The sequence below is a fragment of the Oncorhynchus tshawytscha genome, linkage group LG01, assembly GCF_018296145.1.
Source record: "Oncorhynchus tshawytscha isolate Ot180627B linkage group LG01, Otsh_v2.0, whole genome shotgun sequence".
NCBI lineage: Eukaryota > Metazoa > Chordata > Actinopteri > Salmoniformes > Salmonidae > Oncorhynchus > Oncorhynchus tshawytscha.
The window spans coordinates 87,426,937-87,446,938 of record NC_056429.1 but is presented as its reverse complement, the minus strand read 5'-3'; the positions used below and the strand labels follow the sequence as shown (position 1 = coordinate 87,446,938).

General features: G+C 42.5%; 1 protein-coding gene across 1 annotated transcript in view; it reads right to left on the bottom strand.

Moving 5' to 3' along the window:
- Window positions 1-20,002, bottom strand: part of LOC112246397 (protein sidekick-2-like) — a 184,490-nt gene that overhangs the window by 14,561 nt on the left and 149,927 nt on the right. The window contains exons 34-42 of the mRNA XM_042327072.1: window positions 19,668-19,769; window positions 18,659-18,774; window positions 18,277-18,463; window positions 17,109-17,246; window positions 16,455-16,661; window positions 15,897-16,022; window positions 14,292-14,456; window positions 13,872-14,012; window positions 12,242-12,380 (exon numbers count right to left, since the gene is read on the bottom strand). Of these exons, the coding sequence (XP_042183006.1) occupies window positions 12,242-12,380; window positions 13,872-14,012; window positions 14,292-14,456; window positions 15,897-16,022; window positions 16,455-16,661; window positions 17,109-17,246; window positions 18,277-18,463; window positions 18,659-18,774; window positions 19,668-19,769 (1,321 nt within the window). The remainder of the gene's footprint in view (window positions 1-12,241; window positions 12,381-13,871; window positions 14,013-14,291; window positions 14,457-15,896; window positions 16,023-16,454; window positions 16,662-17,108; window positions 17,247-18,276; window positions 18,464-18,658; window positions 18,775-19,667; window positions 19,770-20,002) is intronic.

Genomic DNA, 20,002 nt, shown 5'->3' with positions numbered 1-20,002 from the left:
TATTTATGAGTATGGAGTGAGAGAGGGTATTTATGAGTATGGAGTGAGTGAACACGTGTAGTGGGCAGGGTCAGGGCAGGTATTGAGAAAGTTATGAGTGAGAAGGGAAAAGAGCGAGACCTCACAACATCCACAAGTGGTGCACTCAGAATAGCTCTCTCAAAACAATCAAGGTTCTTCTTAGAACTTGGTGAAAAAAATGTTTTGCATTCTGCATAAGTTCCTCCACATGTTCCTCCCTCTGTCCCTGTAAGCCTGTTAAACAATCAGACATCCGTTTATGCTGAATGGCCTTGGTTGGTTTGGTTGGGAGAGCCTCTCTCGATCTCTCTCCTCTCTCTGTCTTTCTCTGGACACACTGTCACTGAAGGGCCTGAAAACCAACTTTATTTTTTCCACAAATATTTATATTTTAGGTTGAGTGCATTCCTAAATCCCAACGTTTAAGTAAACATTTGAAACTTTCATGAGAAAGACATTTGGAGAAGAGGGCGGGGGATTATCATATGATGAGCGTGTTGCTGATAAATTTGAACTAAACCACAAAAACCTTTAGGGAAATCACGGAGAGAGCTGTAATTCAACTACTAATAATAATGTTAATAATTTATAACAAGACTACATTTAATACACTTAAACTTGGATGCAGGAGAGAAACGCACACAATGGAAAGTTAACGTATTATTGCCATCTTCTATCTCTACTGTGTCTCGGTTATGAAACACGAAACAGTAAAATGGGATATGAAGGTTATGAGGAACAATACCACCGCTGCGGAGGTTTTTGCATTGTTGATTATTTGGACGAATCACGATTTCAATTGAGTGCACATACACCTAGTATGTCATTATTTCACTTGCTCCCCATGGCCCCTAAATTTTAGGGCTCCCAAGTGATGCAACGGTCTAAGGCACTACATCTCAGTGCTAGAGGCGTCCCTACAGACCGTGGTTCGATCCCGGGCAGTATCACAACCGGCTGTGATCTGGATTCCCATAGGGCGGTGCACAATTGGCCCAGCATCGTCCGGGAAGGTTTGGCTGGGGTAAGCCATCATTATAAAATAATAATTTGTTCTTAACTTCTTGGATATAGGGGGCGCTCTTTTAATTTATGGATAAAAAAACATGCCCGTTTTAAGCGCAATATTTTGTCACGAAAAGATGCTCGACTATGCATATAATTGGCAGTTTTGGAAAGAAAACACTCTAAGGTTTCCAAAACTGCAAAGATATTATCTGTGAGTGCCACAGAACTCATGCTACAGGCGAAACCAAGATGAAACTTCAACCAGGAAATGGGCAGAATTTTTGAAGCTCTGTTTTCCATTGTCTCCTTATATGGCTGTGAATGCGCCGGGAATGAGCCTGCCCTTTCTATCGTTTCTCCAAGGTGTCTGCAGCATTGTGACGTATTTGTAGGCATATCATTGGAAGATTGGCCATAAGAGACTACATTTACCAGGGGTCCGCCCGGTGTCCTTTGTCTAAATTGGTGTGTAATCTACAAGCTGCATGCAGTCATCCAGTGATTGAGAGGACAGAGGAGGCTTTCAACGAACGATATATCATGAAGAGATATGTGAAAAACACCTTGAGGATTGATTCTAAACAACGTTTACCATGTTTCAGTCGATATTATGGAGTTAATTTGGAAAAAAGTTTGGCGTTTTGAAGACTGAATTTTCGGGTTTTTTTGGTAGCCAAACGTGACGCACCAAACGGAGCAATTTCTCCTAAACAAATAATCTTTCAGGAAAAACTGAGCATTTGCTATCTAACTGAGAGTCTCCTCATTGAAAACATCTGAAGTTCTTCAAAGGTAATGATTTTATTTGAATGATTTTCTGGTTTTTGTGAAAATGTTGCCTGCTAATGCTAACGCTAAATTCTACGCTAGCTGCGCTAGCTGTTACACAAATGCTTGTTTTGCTATGGTTGAGAAGCATATTTTGAAAATCTGAGATGACAGTGTTGTTAACAAAAGGCTAAGCTTGAGAGCTAGCATATTAATTTCATTTCATTTGCGATTTTCATGAATAGTTAACGTTGCGTTATGGTAATGAGCTTGAGTCTGTATTCACGATCCCGGATCCGGGATGGCTCGACGCAAGAAGTTAACTGACTTGCCTAGTTAAATAAAGGATAAACGGTCATGCTGCTCCCACTCTGGTCATTCCCCCACCAGTCTTTACTCTGCCTCCATCCCAATGGACAATTGTTTACTCATCAGTGCTACAGTTATGTATGTATGTTTTTTGAAAAACAATTGAATTCCTATTGAACATACTACTTTCCGAATGAGATATTATAGTTTATTTGCATTTTAGATAATTATTTTCCTTTAATTTTTTAGTGACAGGGACAGGGAAATTCAGATGAATGACGTGCCCAAAGTAAACTGCCTGTTCCTCATGCCCAGAAGCTAAGCTATGCATATAATTGGTAGATTTGAATAGAAAACACGCTAAAGTTTCCAAAACTGTTAAAATAATGTCTGTGAGTATAACAGAACTGATATGGCAGGCGAAAACTAAGAAAAATCCATCCAGGAAGTGGGATTTTTTTATGTTTGTAGTTTTCCATTGACTGCCTTTACAGTATCCAAAGACGTAGGACTCAGATTTCACTTCCTATGGCTTCCACTAGATGTCAACAGTCTTTAGACATTGTTTCAGGATTGTATTCTGAAAAATTAGAGAGTAAGACCACTTTGAATGAGTGGACCCTGCAGTGTCCCAGAGCTGTTTACTGCGCTCGACTGAGAGCGCGCCGTTCTTGTTTTTCTTTTATATTGACGAAGCTATTGTCCAGTTGAAATTTTATTGATTATTATGACTAAAAACAACCTGCGGATTGATTATAAACATCGTTTGACATTTTCTGCGAACTTTACTGATACTTTTGGGATTTTTCGTCTGCCTGTTGTGACCGCCTAGGAGCCATTACTGAATGTAATTACATGCCAACAAAATGGAAGTTTTGGGATAAAAAGGGACTTTATCAAACAAAACAAACATTTATTGGGTAACTGGGAGTTTTGTGAGTGCAACCATATGAAGATCATCAAAGGTAAGTGATTAATTTTATCGCTAATTCTGACTTTTGTTACTCCTCTAATTGGCTGGTAACTGTTTGTAATGTTTTGTGTGCTGGGCGCTGTCCTCAGATAATCGCATGGCTTTCGCTGTAAAGCCTTTTGAAATCTGACACAACGGTTGGATTAACAATAAATTAATCTTTAAGCCGATGTATAACACTTGTATGTTTTAAATTTGTTATGTGTATTTCTGTTTTTGTATTTTGCGCACTGCAATTTTACCGGATGTTGGCCAGGTGGGACCACCTAGAGAGGTTAATGTGTTTATGGTTGAATCATCAGCATTCATGGACACACATGCTTTGTTTAATGCCAGTGGTAGGTCATTGGTAAAAATAGAAAAGAGTAGAGGGCCTAGAGAGCTGCCCTGCGGTACACCATACTTTACATGTTTGACATTACAGAAGCTTCCATTAAAGAAAACCCTTTGAGTTCTGTTAGATAGCTCCGAATCCATGATATGGCAATCTAAGGTTTAAAAGCCATAACACATATGTTTTTTCAACAACAGGTTATGGTCAATAATATCAAAGGCTGCATTGAAATCTAACAGTACTGCTCCCACAATCATCTTATTATCCATTTATTTCAACCAATCATCAGTAATTTGTGTCAGTGCAGTACATGTTGAGTGCCCTTCTCTATAAGCACGCTGACAGTCTGTTAATTTGGTTACAGAGAAATAGCATTTTTTAAAACTTTTATTTAACTAGGATAGTTAGTTAAGAGTCAATTATTATTTACAATGACAGCCTACCCCGCTGGGCCAATTGTGCGCCGCCCTATGGGACTCCAAATCACGGCCGTTTGTGATATTGCCTGGAATCAAACCAAAGTTTGTAATGACACCTCTTGCACTGAGATGCAGTGCCTTAGACCGCTGTGCCACTCAGGAGCTCTGTATTTAGTCAAACACCATTTTTTCCAACAGTTTGCTAAGAGCTGGCAGCAAGCTTTTAGGTCTGTTGTTAGAACCAGCAAATGCCACTTTACCACTCTTGGGTGGTGGAATTACCTTGGCTTCCCTCCAGGCCTGAGGACAAAGACTTTCCTCTAGGTTCATATTAAAGATATGACAGATAGGAGTGGCTATCGAGTCAGCTACCATCCTCAGTAGCTTTCCATCTAAATTGTCAATGCCAGGAGGTTTGTCATAATCCACCTCTCCCACAGTAACTTTACAAAATGTTAACTTGCATTAAAAAACAAATAATGAAAGAAAAATATTGCATGAATACGATTGCTCACTGTTCGTTGTTGGCATTTCCTGCCTAAGTTTTCCCACTTTGCCAATTAATTAGTCATTCAAATAATTGTCAACATCAAATTGTTATGTGATGAATAAGCCATCTGATTCGATGAAAGGTAGAGTTTATATTTTCTTTCTGCAAATAATTTCCATCATTCTTTCTGTAATTGATCTTGGCTTCATAATACAGTGTCTTCTTCTTTTTGTTGAGTTTAGTCACATTATTTCTCAATTTGCAGTAAGTCAGCCAGTCTGATGTGAAGCCAGACTTATTAGCCACACCTTTTCCCCCATCGCATTCAACCATACAGTTTTCAATTCCTCATCAATCCATGGAGCCTTAACAGTTCTGACAGTCAGTTTCTTAACAGGTGCTTGTTTATCAATAATTAGAAGATGCAATTTCTTAAATCCATCAAGTGCAGATTCTGGATGCTCCTTCTTAATCACATCAGACCAACAACTATTTTTAACATCATCTACATAAGAGTCACAGCAAAATATTTTGTATGATCTCTCATACACTATTTTGGCTTTTCTGGATATAGCCACTATATTGAGATCACTGCATCCAATGGGTATGGATACAGCTTAAGAACAAAGTTCTACAGTATTAGTGAAAGTGTGATAGATACATGTGGATGATCTTGTCCTGTAGCGTTAATCACCTGAACCAGAATGCAGGCACTAGTTACAGTGAGAAGCTTCCTCTTGAGCGGACAGCTTGATGAAAACCAGTCAATATTCAGGTCCCCAAGAAAGTAGACCTTTCTGTTTACATCACATACAGTATCAAGCATTTCACACATATTAGATACTGACTGTAAGCACATAGTGGCATATAGCAACACCTCAATAGAAAAGGCTTTAGATGTGCCAAGTGAACCTGCAACCACAACACTTCAATAACACTCAACATAAGATCTTCTCTATGCATTACAGGAATATGGCTCTGAATATATACAGCAACATCTCCCCATAAGCATTTATGTCTCTTTTATATATGTTATATTGCTACTGCTGTATTATGAAATGAATTATCTGAGTGTGTTACAGAAATGGCTAATAGATGAATGTCATCTGATGTTAGCAAGTTACTGATTTCATTAACCTTATTTCTAAGGCTACATATATTAATATGGGTTATTTCAGCACTTTCCTGGGTAGCTTATTATAAATAGACATAATATGGAAAAGAACAAACAACCTACCCAACCTCTAGTGGTCCTGGGCTAATCTCACACAGCAGACTTCACAGCAAGTTTCAGAGACACATTGGACTGGTTCCACCATTGTGTCTTCTGTGAGAAGGGACTAGTCGTGGCTGGGATGGCCCCTCTATGGGCAGACAAAGGGTTAAGGAGTGAATGTGAAGAAAATGTTATTGTTGGCCCTGTGAGAGATTATGATAAACTGCCTGTTTAAAAATTCAGAGGAAGCTCCACTCAACAGGCCCACCTCTCCCATCATCCCCTTCTCTCTCCCTCTCCCTTTCTCCCTCACTAACTCTGATGCTCATTCACTTTTGAGTGAGTGAGGTGTGAATTATTTAACAATTCTCCGGCATAGAGAGGGGGTAGTAGCACCCTTATCACAGCCCCGAAATCCAGGCTAGGGGCAGTAGGTTGGTTGGTGTGTAGTGAATGCAGAAGGGGTGTAATCCACCCTCACCTCCTCCTCTGCTCCCCTCCTCGGGCCTGTGGGACTCATTAACAATGAGTGCAGTTGCGTTCCACAGCTTTGTGAACTTCAGGAGTGCCACAAGCTCCTTTAACTCATACCCTCATTCCTTCCTTAATCGTTCTTGGCCAAAGGCCACTTTCCACTGGGCACAGACGTAACTTCAATGTCTAGTTTTGATTTACATTTTGGTTAAGTTGTCAACTAACGTGAATTCACTGTGAAATCAACAAAACATTTCACCACGTCAATAAATGTAGGTTGCAAGTTATGTGATTCAATGCCATCACAATACATTTTTTGGTTGAAATTATGTGGAAACATTGATTCAACCAGTTTTTTCCCAGTGGGTTATCACCAGTGGTGTAAAGTAATTAATTAAGTAAAAAATACTTTAAAGTACGACTTAAGTAGATTTTTGGGGGAATCTGTAGTACTATTTATATTTTGGAAAATTTCACTTTTACTTCCCAAATAAAATTATGTACTATTTTTCTCCATACATTTTCCCTTACACCTAAAAGTACTCGTTACATTTTGAATGGTTAGCAGAACAGGAAAATTGTCTAATTCACACACTTATCAAGAGAACATCCCTGGTCATGTCACGACTTCTGCCAAAGTCGGTTTCTCTCTTTGTTCGGGCGGTGTTCGGCGGTCAACGTCACCGGTCTTCTAGCCATCGCAGATCCATTTTTCATGTTCCATTTGTTTTGTCTGATTGTCACACTCACCTGGTTTCAATTCCCTAATTACATGTTGTATATGTTCCCTCTGTTTCCCCCATGTCCTTGTTGGGAATTGTTCATTGTAAGTAAGTGTGCCTTTTGTAACTGGTGCGAGATGGGTTTTGTGCCCATGTGTTTTTTGTGATTTCTGTAAGCCGGGATTTATGTGCGTTAAACGGCTGCGGCCATTTACCAAGTTCTGCTCTACTGCTTTTGACTTCCATGCCACCAGTTACCCACCCATTGACAGGTCATCCCTACTGCCTCTGATCTGGCGGACTCACTAAACACATGCTTCATTTGTAAATGATGTCTGAGTGTTGGAGCATGCCCCTGGCTATTCGTACATTTAAAAAACAAGACAATGGTGCCGCCTGTTTTGCTTTATAAGGAATTTCAAAAGATGTAAACTTCTACTTTTGATACTTAAGTATATTTTAGCAATTACTGTCACGGTTTTCCTCCTCTTCGTCTGAGGAGGAGTAAGGATCGGACCAAAGCGCAGCATGGTGTGAATACATCCTTTTAATGATAGACGAAAAAACACGAAGTATACTAAATGAACAAACAAAATAACAAGACGACCGTGACCGCTATCAAAACTGAGTGCAAACATACATCACATAAACAATAACCGACCAACCACAATACAAAACAGGCTACCTAAATATGGTTCCCAATCAGAGGCAACAACAAACACCTGCCACTGATTGAGAATCATATCAGGCCGAAACACATAGAAACAGACTAACTAGACATGCAACATAGAATGCCCACTCATATTACACCCTGACCAAACAAAACATAGAAAAAAACAATGCAAATAATGGTCAGAGTGTGACAATTACATCTACTTTTGATACTTAAGTATATTTAAAACCAAATACTTTTAGACTTTTACTCAAGTAGTATTTTACTGGGTGAGTCATTTTCTATTAAAGTATCTTTACTTTTTCTCAAGTATGACAATTGGGTACTTTTTCCACCACTGGTTATCACTGAAGATGTAAACACACTGGCTCAAATAAAACAACATCTGTTTTCATCGTCTCTCTCTCTCTAGGAAATACTGAGGATGTTCAACCATCCAATAAGTTAACACAGTTATTCAGAGGAGCTAGCCAACAACACAGCTAACACAATCACTTCAAACTGAAGCTGGAATGGCTGCAAACTAGCAACCCTTCGTTTCGTTGTACCTTTATTCAATTGACATTTCTTTGTATATTTTGTGGAATTTGTGGAATAGATACCGGCTGGATTGAGTTTTAACCAATCAGCATTCAGCACCTCGGCAGTTCAAAGATATCTGAGGTGCATCTTAGCATTCCTCCTCTCACACATAATCTCACCCCCTGGCTACTCTTCAAAGTCCAATGCACCTTTGATCCATCCCCAAGGGCAAACAAACAAACAAACAAACACACACACACACACACACACCTACCTACCTTCTGGGGTATGAAAGACATGACTAATTCCCCTGGGCACAGCATCACAGCATCAGACAGAGGGCACTTGGCTTTCCAGCTGGTACTTGTGAGCTTGATCAGCCAGTCAGTCCCAAATGGCTCCCTATTTAGTGCACATATTTTGACCACAGTCCATAAAACTCTGGTCAAAAGTAGTGCAATATCGATTTATTTGCCATTTGGGACACTCACGCAGTCAGTCAGTCAGTCCCACACCTTAATGCTATCTCCACTAACTTAATGCCATGCCATGCCGCTGGCACAAGTACACACACACTTACACACTCCACACAGAGCTAAATCCAGTGAGCAGTAGAGCAGGAACTCCCAATATGTCGCAATGCTGTGGTTAGTCCTAACTTATTGTGTGGTAGTACACAGAGCCAAACAGTAAAATCCTGTGGTTAATGTAGCACAGAATTGTCTAAAATGTAATTGTATGCTGTAGCGTTAATATTTCCCTTCACTGGAACAAACAGACCTAGCCCAAACCATGAAAAACAGCTCCAGACCATTATTCCTCCTCCACCAAACTTTACAGTTGACAATATGCATTCAGGCAGGTACTGTTGTCCTGGCATTGCCAAATACAGATTTGTCTGTCGGACTGCTAATTGGTGAAGTGTGATTCATCACTCCAGAGAAGTTTCCACTGTTCTAGAGTCCAATGGTGGCGAGCTTTACACCACTCTAGCCGACGCTTGGCATTTCACATTGTGATCTTAGGCTTGTGCGGCTGCTCGTCCATGGAAACCCATTTCAAGAAGCTCCCGATGAACAGTTCTGGTGCTGACGTTGCTTCCACTGGCAGTTTGAAACTTGGTAGTGAGTTTTGCAACCGAGGACAGACGTATTTTACTCACTACGTGCTTCAGCACTCGGTGGTTGTTGCTCCTAGGGGTTTCCACTTCACAATAACAGCACTTACAATTGACCGGGGCAGCTAGAGCAGGCAGAAATTTGACAAACTGACTTGGCCATTCTACTGCTAATGTTTGAATATGGAGATTGCACGGCTGTGTGCTTGATTTTATACACCTGTTAGCAACGGGTGTCTAATCCACTATTTTGAAGGGGTGTCCACATACCTTTGTATATATAGTGTATCCTATGAATCACACTGGCTATGCATTGCCTATCTGCAAGGAATTTAAAACATTGTATCAACTATTAGCTTAGTCAGCCCAAGCTCATGGTAGAAAACTTTAAACATTGTATAAAATATTCTGAGCCCTCAGAGTTTCCTGTGCCAGTGAGCTCCGGACAGCCAGAGCTATAGGCTATTTGCACAAGGGATAAGAAATAATCATGTAGGCCTATTTAATAATGTTTCCACCCGACCAGAGTATGACATTTTTATCCCCTGTCATGCTGAGTGGTTATTGAAAGGGAGAGAGATGGAAAGATTGAGCAAATAGGCTATTTGGAATTGAGGAACTATTGTCATTCTCAATGGACGTAAAAACAGACTTTGTTTACTTACCGTTTGAGGCAAAGAAGAAATTACTTTGAGAAGCTCCACAGTGATGGTAGCCTAGGACTAGTTCTATGCGCAATCAAGTGTGTGTCCTCACTCAAGACTGACATGTGCGGTCCAAACAAAAGACAATACATTTAAAACTAATAAATGGAATTAAATAAACTGGGGGCGGCAGCGTAGCTTAGTGGTAGCCCAGCGTAGCCTAATGGGAATTTAGGGTAAATGTACTACTGGTGAAACTGGTGTGCCATCCCCTTTGCCTCCACAATGGATTAGTCCACTCAGACAGGGGTGAATCACACAGGTGTCTCGTGTGCCATAATTGCTTTGCCATTGCTCGACTAAAAAAATCTCGACCAAGCATTCGACCAGTCGACTAAATGGGGTCAGCCCTAGTTTGGAACAAAAGCTGTCACGGGATAATTTAAATACCCTAGCATGACTTATCCGGCAAGCATTCTGCATCAAAACTCAGAACAGAAAGGGTCTCCTCAGTCTCAAGCTCGCCACTAGGTCTGCATTGCACCAAATGGCATGTATCACAGACACCGGGGATCCTCAACTTCAGTAGATCCATCTCAACACCACCCCAGTTATCACTCCTTTCAGCTGCACTCCAAAGAGCAAAGCAGGATACAGCTTTTGTCCCGAGTCATGAAACGTGTAGCGCTCTCTCCCTCCCAAAAAATCTAGACTTTGACCATATTGACAGAACCCAGCCTAACACCACAAACGGATCAGCCAAAAGGCATGGATCCACTTTCTCCATGAATCGTACTGCCTCTGGGCCAGAGTCATCTCGGGCATTTTCCTGATCATCAGGGTGAGGCCTGGAAGCCTTCACCTCACCTGTCAGCGCAGGTTCTTACTCTTCACTTCTGTCAGGAGAGTGATCTTTTCCAGTTCACCATCCATCGCCTGCTCACGGTTTTTAGGAGCTTAACAAGCAATTATCTGTCCTGTACTTGACTCATAAGAGAAATTACTTGGTTTGTATTTCACAGTTTGAACCTCACACCCTTTGTGTCGCGCCATCTTTTCTTCCATTCCATGGGGCGTCATCTTAACATGTGCTGACAATACAACACAACAGATGAACCGGAATGACATTTACTCTCACGGGTGGCCAAAATGAAATAGCTGAAAGCCACGCCCTTAATAAGTCATGCCTCCGGTCTTCTACTCTAACCCGGTGGATCACAGCTCAATAACCAATCTGGCTGGGTTAAAATAACCCAACGTTTGTTCTGTCCACTATTTACCCAGCACTGGGTTGAATTTAATCCAGCCTTTTTTTTGAGTGCAAGCCAGTTAAAGCAAAAGCTTAAAGTGTTTGAAAAGTATTTGAACCCATGCCTGGAATATACTGCATCATAAGAAAGCAGCCATTCTCTTTGTGTTTTACAGTGGAAGTATAGGGTTAATAGGAGAGTATACATTCCATCACAGCAAAAAGTCTGTTCCATCCATCAGCCTTAGTTGGACATCTCCATGCATGATTCAAGTCATAGGCGATGTCCAAATACCCATACTGGCTTTCTATATTTTGGGATTTTTGGGTATGCAAAAATAGAACATTTTATAATACGTGAAATTTTGGAAATTGAGTTTGCTTTAAATGCCAGAATGTAATACTTATTTTGGCTTTCATTTATAGAATTCCCTGCACACTTTTGAGGAGGAGAATGGTCTTTTCACACCCACTGCATCTGACAACAGCTGATATTTAGAATAAGGGACGCACTCTACAAAAACAAATGAATAGCGGGGAACAGTATGGATTATGTTGATTATGTTGATATTTGCTGCTTACTGCACACGTTTTTACTAAACAGGACATTCTAAATAGTATGTAGTACGATTAGTACACAGTATGTAGTTTTAGTAAGCAGTAGGCAAGCCACATTTCAGACACAGCCATAGTGTTTTCTCAATAATGATAAACGCAGTACCATAATACTTAGCATTGTAACTATACAGTATTGTCAAAAACATATTCAAACCAGTCAATTTAAAGGTGCAATGAGTAAAAGTGTCAACTCAAGGTAATGCAAAGACATTTGTTTACATGCCAAGTAGGGCTGGGACGATACCAGTATCGCAATATTTTTTTCCATGGCAAAAATGAAAATACGAAGCAGACCAAACTATTTGATCCTTTAAAAACATGCTGTATGTAACAAATAGTGTGCTATAGCTTGGAAAATACATACATTTGTCTCTGGATGACAACATGATCCTGTTCTTGGTGTGGCCATGGCTACAGACATGTTCTTGGTGTGGCCATAGCTAGAGGCATGTTCTTGGTGTGGCCATGGCTACAGACATGTTCTTGGTGTGGCCATGGCTACAGACATGTTCTTGGTGTGGCCATAGCTAGAGGCATGTTCTTGGTGTGGCCATGGCTACAGACATGTTCTTGGTGTGGCCATAGCTAGAGACATGTTCTTGGTGTGGCCATAGCTAGAGACATGTTCTTGGTGTGGCCATGGCTAGAGACATGTTCTTGGTGTGGCCATGGCTGGTTACTGACCTGGTATAGACACCGTTCTTACGGCAGAAGGAGTTCTTGACGGACAGCCGTCGGTTGTTGAGTTCCAGGGCGGGGAAGCGTCCCTCGTCCAGGCTGACCATATCTCCATGGGTCAGGGCATTACAGTTGGAGTTGTTCCCTGATGAACACACGTAGGGAGACACTGTGACTACAGGCCAGAGGGACGGACGGACAGGCAGTTGGAGGTTAGTGATGCTGTATGTCATGTAGCCCACTCTAGTTCTTTTACTACTGTATGGCTGTGCCCCAAATGGCTCCATATTCCCTATATAGGCCCTTGTCAAAAGTAGTTCACCACATAGGGAATAGGGTGCCATTTTGCACGTACACTATGAGTTGTATAGAAACACTAGAGGATGAATCATGGATGTATGTTATTCATAATATTCTGTTATGTACTCTACCACTACTAATGTTACTAGTGAGTTCTATAGAAACTAGAGGAGTGACTGGAATGATTCCATAATGATGTCATCACCAGTATATTAGGCGATTGAAGCCAGGCATCTAAACACTGATGATAAATTCCACAATATTCAACCAAAACACAGCCTTTAAACCTAAACTAAAACCCACGAAGTCTAGGTCAATAGCCTTATCAGCTGATGTTGATGTAAAGATGCTGATTTAAAACTGATTTGTGTTTTTACTTCTCTGACCTACCCTCTGACCTACCCCTTCTTAGCGAGAGCTTTGATCAGCAGACTCTATTGGGCCTGGGTCTACAGTATGATAATATATTCCCTGCCTATGAGTGAAGTAGGAATCTACGAGAACCCAAAGGTCCAAACATCAACTACCCCCCTGATATACCAGACCCCTCCAAAGACATCTGGGAGCAAAGCTGTCATTCTGCAAATAGTCACTCTATTTGCAGTCACACGAACAAGCTGATCTGTTAACTAGGACTGGTCCAGTATTCCATGAGGGGGTTACAGGGGGTCTGTGAGAGTATCTTTGTGTGAGAGAGCAGAGAATAAAGGGAAGCGATAGAGAAGGGAAGAAAGGACCTCTTGTGTTTCGTCTGTCAGTCAGAAACATGGGCAGTGACCCGCTGGATGCCCTACCCTGGCAGCAGTGCCCGTGAACCACTGACAGTGCCACACAGCAGAGATAAGTGTTGTGCCAGAGGAAATACCTGCTCATTTCAGAGAGGAGCAGACTAGATACTGTAGGCCTTCTACTATACTGCTCCTCTACTATACTCCTCCTCTACCATACTCCTCCTCTACCATACTCCTCCTCTACCATACTCCTCCTCTACCATACTCCTCCTCTACCATACTCCTCCTCTACCATACTCCTCCTCTACCATACTCCTCCTCTACTACACTCCTCCTCTACTACACTCCTCCTCTACTATACTCCTCCTCTACTATACTCCTCCTCTACTACACTCCCCCTCTACTACACTCCCCCTCTACTATACTCCCCCTCTACTATACTCCCCCTCTATAGATCTCTCTCCTTTCCCCTCTTTCCTCTCCCTCTATCACTCACTCTCCCTCCCTCCCTCTCTCCATACTACCCAAAACCAAACCATAACCATAACAAATAGCTTGTTGCCTAGTAATATCAGGTCAATGACATCTTCGTCTCTGCCTCTCACCTGAGTCAGATTTCTTGGCGTACTTCTTGCTCTGTCCTCTGATGATGAGGATGAAGACCAGAAGGAGGATGAAGATAAGACCTACCAGGGCCACCACCACCAAGAACCACCACTCCTCGTAGAATGGCGCCACCTTTTTGGCTGGAGGAGAAGAACACATATAACAACTGGACTAAACACAAGGACAGGGAGCACTGATGCAAAGGTAGCATCTGAAAATGACTGTGGTACATTTCTGTTATACTGATTAGTCTTATATTCTATATAATGAAGTAATATTGTCATTGATTAACATGAAAACCTCAAGCTCAATGGCTTGTGTGTCCTCCAAATGACACCCCTATGAGCCCTGGCCAGAAGTAGTGTACTAGGGAATAGGGTGACATCTGGGACATACTGTAGATATATGAAATAACTCACCAGATATGGAGGCTGAGGGTGGACTAGGAGACCCGTAGCCATAGTCGTTCACGCCAATAACCCGGAAGTCATAACTAACCCCTTGCTTCAGAATGTCCATGTTGAAGGCGTATGACGTCACTTCCTTTGGGATGTCCTTGATCAAGATATCCCACAAGCCCTCATCTGTTGGCAGAGTAGAAGAAGTAGAATGTATTTCAATGAGTAGTAATCAGACATGACAAAATATAGTGGTAAACCAGACTCATTGATATAAAAGCTTATTTAAAAGCCTATAGTATGAACACAATCTGACAATGTCCAAGGTAACTCATATCACATACACATTATGCAAGTTATATATTTTACAGCTTCCATATGGGGCTCTCTGGTCTTTGAGAGGTACAAAAACGGATCTAAAACATGGGTAGGTATGATTCACAAGAGGGACTATTATGCGATGTTTCAAGTTTCCTTTTGCAATGGCTGCCAGAATCCATAAGGGCTAAGTGCTAATAACCATATATATTATTTGGAGTTGACAGCGTTCATGGAGTGCTCAAGAACATCAGCCAACACCAGAGTTTATGTAACGTTTATGTCAGTAGGGAAGAAGTGAAGATATGAAGGATCAATTGAATGTGTTGTAACGCCAGCAGTTTTTCCTGACTATGACAGACTGTGCACTAGTAACAAGAAGAGCTGACTAGTCGTACTGATGTGGTTAGGGGCAGGGTCACTTGGACAGTGGCAGGATATTAGGATAAGATCAGGTCAGGGGTGTTGGGGTTTATGGGTATGTGTTTGTGGCATTCTAATCATCCTCTAAGGCCCCCAAACTCATCTCTGGACCTCCATTTTCCCATTGTTCCCCTCTGGTCAGGGACTGATTTAGACCTGGGACACAAGGAGTGTGAAATTAAGTATCAGGTAGACCAGAAAACCAAAAGGTTGAATAGCCCTGCTCTAGGGAGATCAATGTAATCCATACGAAGCTAAGCCTCTGCTGCCTAATTGGGTTTCCCACCATGTCAGTCAGTCCCATACTCTCAACATCTGGGGCTTAGTGCCCCCAACGGATAGTGAAATCCATCCCTCCCTCTGTGCCTCCCTCCCTACATCCATCATCCATGTATTCCCTCTGTACGGCTGTCCCTGTGCACCGATGACGTGGACGTTGATTAAGGCAGCCCCCCTCTGATTCAGAGGGGTTAGGTTAAATGCGGAAGACACATTTCAGTTGAATGCATTCAGTTGTGCAACTGACTAGGTATCCCCTTTCCCCACTTTCCCAATCACAGATGAAATGTGATACTACGTCTCAAGCTCTGCTGCACCTCAATCAATACTCAATTAAAAGAATAGAGAATGAGCATCACCATCTGTGGAAACACATTGACACTCTAATCTTAGACAGATTATTTCTGTCCAAGCAAGCATCAGGCCGGGCTAAGAGATTGCATGATTGGAAAGAATGTGAAACGTGAATCAATCTGGAAGTGTCCAGTATGTGAACCTGGACAGGGTTCACTGCAGATGCACTGCTGAGGATCTTAGTTCCACTAGAAGCTAAAAAGAATACGTTAAGCAGTGGTGTCCACTATGTCATGTGTTGGGTGTATATACCTGAAGGTCTGGCCTCGATGACGTAGTGTGTGATAGGCGAACTCCCGGGGTCACCGTTGGACCAGTGGATGGTAAGAGCTGAGCCGTACCGAGAGATGAAAGGCTCTCCAGGGGGGCCCGGGGCTCCTGCGTGGGGTCAACGGTTAGAGAAAGGTTTTAGGGTCAGGCAGCCTCAATATACTTTAAAAAATATTATGGCACATTCAGGGCCTAATCTTAAATTGAGACCAGCACACTGACATTTGTTAATCATGCATTGATGTTAATTGAAGATTTGCACAGAATGTTGAGCTAAGTGGGGCGGCAGGTAACCTTGTGGGTAGAGGGTTGGGCCAGTAGCCGAAAGGTTGCTAGATCAAATCCCCGAGCTGACAAGGTAAAAATCTGTTGTTCTGCCCCTGAACAAGGCAGGTAACCCACTGTTCCTAGGACGTCATTGTAAATAAGAAATTGTTCTTAACTGACTTGCCTAGTTAAATACATTTAACAAAAGGGGGCATTTTGCAAGTTAGAATTTGGGCCTCGCTGAACTATAAACACAGCCAAAGATAGACAAACCTTCCCCAGGCCCCATGGTGATGTTAGCCTCCACCTCAGGCCCGTATATGAACGTCTTGGCCCGGATCCTGAAGTTGTAGGTCACCCCGTCAGCCAGGTCCTTGATCTTCATCCAGAACGGGGCCCCTTTGACGTCCACCGTCACTATCTTACTGACGCCTGGGGGGGAGGGGGAGTGAAGACAGTCGGCACAGGCCACGGAAGATTCTAGACAAACACACCACATTTAAAATGGGGCTAATACCCAGAGAATGAATTGGAACAACATGAAACACAAAAACACACACACTGACATAGGCAAAGTCCAACAGTTGTTGGGACGTACATGGGAAATGAATGAAAAGGGTTAACATAGTAACATTATCAAATGATTCAGCATATTATTTGGTGTCAACACACGAAATGAAGGCCACCACTCATTCAGTAATGAAAAAATGTCGTTTTCAATGTAGTTAAGTTATTTGGATCGTTGATGTTTAGCCACAAACAGTGAGACTGAGCTCTTGTCCCAAATGACAATCTACTCTCTATATAGGGCAAAAATAGTGCACTACATAGGAAATGGGGTGTCATTTGGGATGCATATTCAGAAATGTGCATTCGTTGTGAATTGTCAAATGTGAGATGTGGGACATGACGAGATGGGTGGCTTACCGTCAACAGGGGTGCAGGGCTCGTAGACCAGCCGGTAGCCCTCTAGAATGCCGTTGGGGTAGGTGGGCTCACCCCAGGACACGTTGACTGACGTGGTAGTCAGCTCACTGAAGTGGATGAAGCTGGGAGCGCTGGGGGCTGGAGTTCAGAGGACACACAGGTCAGAGGTTAGGGGTCAAATGTTACGGGTTAGGGGCCATAGACAGTAGTGCTACATCTTGGATTGTGTACTTTGACAGCCTTTTTATGATGGCCTCAGAACACAGGACAATTTGAGTTATGATTTCTATTTTGAAGATTGGAAAGAAATTGCAAAAACAATTTAGGATATGTTGTTTGTTTTTAGTCATTGTCTATCCCCATGACAGCCATCATATCATCAGGCTCCAGTCTCTATAGGCTACAGTGCCATAGATGAGCTTGTGACACTAACACAGTACATCCAACACAGCACTCATTTGTGTTATGAGCCTTCTGCTATCAGTCCTGTGAAAAACAGGCTTCATTGTGTGATGAGCCTCCTGCTTACCAGACCTGTGCATCTCTTCTCCTCAACACGCTTGTCACCTGCTTCCGTCTTTTCCACCAAAAAGGCTAGAGCCCTCTGTATCTACCACCCACTTACACCCCTCCACTCCCTCTTGAGATATCAAACACAGTAAACTGCAAACATTTTCCTTTTTATGAGGGGATCGGATGAAACACACATTTCTACAGTGACTGTTCAGAAGGGAGGGAGGAAGACCTTTGGAGGGAAAAACTATCTGGCGACTGTCTTCTGTTGCTATTTAGAACACTGAGCCAGAGACGAAGCATTTCCAAGAAACCACAGGAAGGAGCTTCGAGAAAAAAATTACTTTTAGCCTCTAAACATTTTCATACCATCTTATACCAAACATGACTGTCCAGGGAACCAGCGGATGAGTCAAGAGACTGAAAGAGGAAATTGAAAGGTAAATGATGTTTATGTTGTGTGGTTTCTAACATTCCTGGCTTGGCATGCTGACAGCAACAATTAGGTGCATTGTCTAAAAGCTCACAGATAGAAATCCCTGGATGGTTTGTAAGAGTTGGAGGAGGAATTTGAGTCAATAGAATTGCTTTCTTTTCATGTTAAGATAGACAGCTCCTGTGTGTGTGTGTGTATCTGTGTGTGTCCCACCCTTACCAGCCTGTTGTGTACGGCCCCTGGTTGGTGGGCTTCGGGGCCCGTCCCCTGCTGCGTTGAAGAGGGCCACACTGATCATGTAGGTGGTGTATCCAGTCAGGTTCTTCAGCTTGACCCCTCCCTCTGGCAGGAAAAGGGTGCGCAGTCTCTCCGTCTCATTCTTGTGCTGGATCTCCCAGAAGTACACCTGGAGGGAGAAGAAGGAGGAGATATGGAGAACAGACACATCTTAAGCCACAGCAAAGATGGCCTTTAAATCCCACTGGGATTAAAGAGAAGCAAACATGTGTAACTGCCATTACATTTGAATGACTTCGATTGGAATTATTTAAATGATAAGAATTCTATGGTAACTCCATCCTTGTGAAACCCTCCTCTTCACCTTGTATCCCTGGATGTCTCCGTTCTGAGAGTCCAATGGAGGAGGCTCCCACGTCACGTCCAGCTGGGTGGCCGTTGCTGATTGGATGGCCACGTTCTGAGGTGGGGCGGTGGGTACTGTGAAAAAAGTCAAGATGATAAATCAAGCAAGAAACAACATTAAAAACAGAATAGATTTCAGTGAAACCCTTTCCAGTGTTTTTTTTTCCCTCACTGTTCCTGGAAACACTACAGCACCATTGTCTATCTGCCTGTGTGTGGACTGGTAGCTGTTTGGCTGAGAACAGGGAGAACCATCCTCACTGTACACTCCCAGGCTCTCACAGTCAAAGACATGGAGATTTAAGAAAAGTGAATGTATCCTGAAACCTGAATGAACTTAATGGTACCAATTCAATAGATGTTTGCCAAAAGCAGCTTGACAAGCAGAATAATCACCCTGCCTTCAGGGAGGTCGGATAGTCTATAGTTCTCCTGTTCAGGGAGGTCAGATAGTCTATAGTTCTCCTGTTCAGGGAGGTCAGATAGTCTATAGTTCTCCTGTTCAGGGAGGTCAGATAGTCTATAGTTCTCCTGTTCAGGGAGGTCAGATAGTCTATAGTTCTCCTGTTCAGGGAGGTCAGATAATCTATAGTTCTCCTGTTCAGGGAGGTCAGATAATCTATAGTTCTCCTGTTCAGGGAGGTCAGATAGTCTATAGTTCTCCTGTTCAGGGAGGTCAGATAGTCTATAGTTCTCCTGTTCAGGGAGGTCAGATAGTCTATAGTTCTCCTGTTCAGGGAGGTCAGATAGTCTATAGTTCTCCTGTTCAGGGAGGTCAGATAATCTATAGTTCTCCTGTTCAGGGAGGTCAGATAGTCTATAGTTCTACTATTCAGGTCCTCCGTTGAGGTGATGATTGAAATGACAAGAAAAGCAGAGAGAAAGAGAGAGATAGATTGTGTGTGTGTGTGTGTGTGTGTGTGTGTGTGTGTGTGTGTGTAACCTCACTCCCTCACTCTGCGACTTACCTGCTTCTCCTACAAACACTTCCTGTGGTGTGCTGGTTGGTCCCTCCCCCACGGCGTTATACACACTCATCCTGATCTCATAGCGCTTGTGTTTGCTCAGGTCTGGGGAACAAGGAACAACACTGACATTAACCAACAACCCAGCACAATATTTAATTTCACTTTTATTTCACCAGAAAGGACCCAGAGGTTAGAAAACTATTTTGTGGGGGCGACCAATACATGCCAGAAAATACAGTTAGAGTCTATCCAAGGATGTAATTGAGTTGTTATTGCGTACTGGAAAGCAATACCCTGAAATATGTGACCGTCTGGCTTTGCGCTGCTTAACAAAA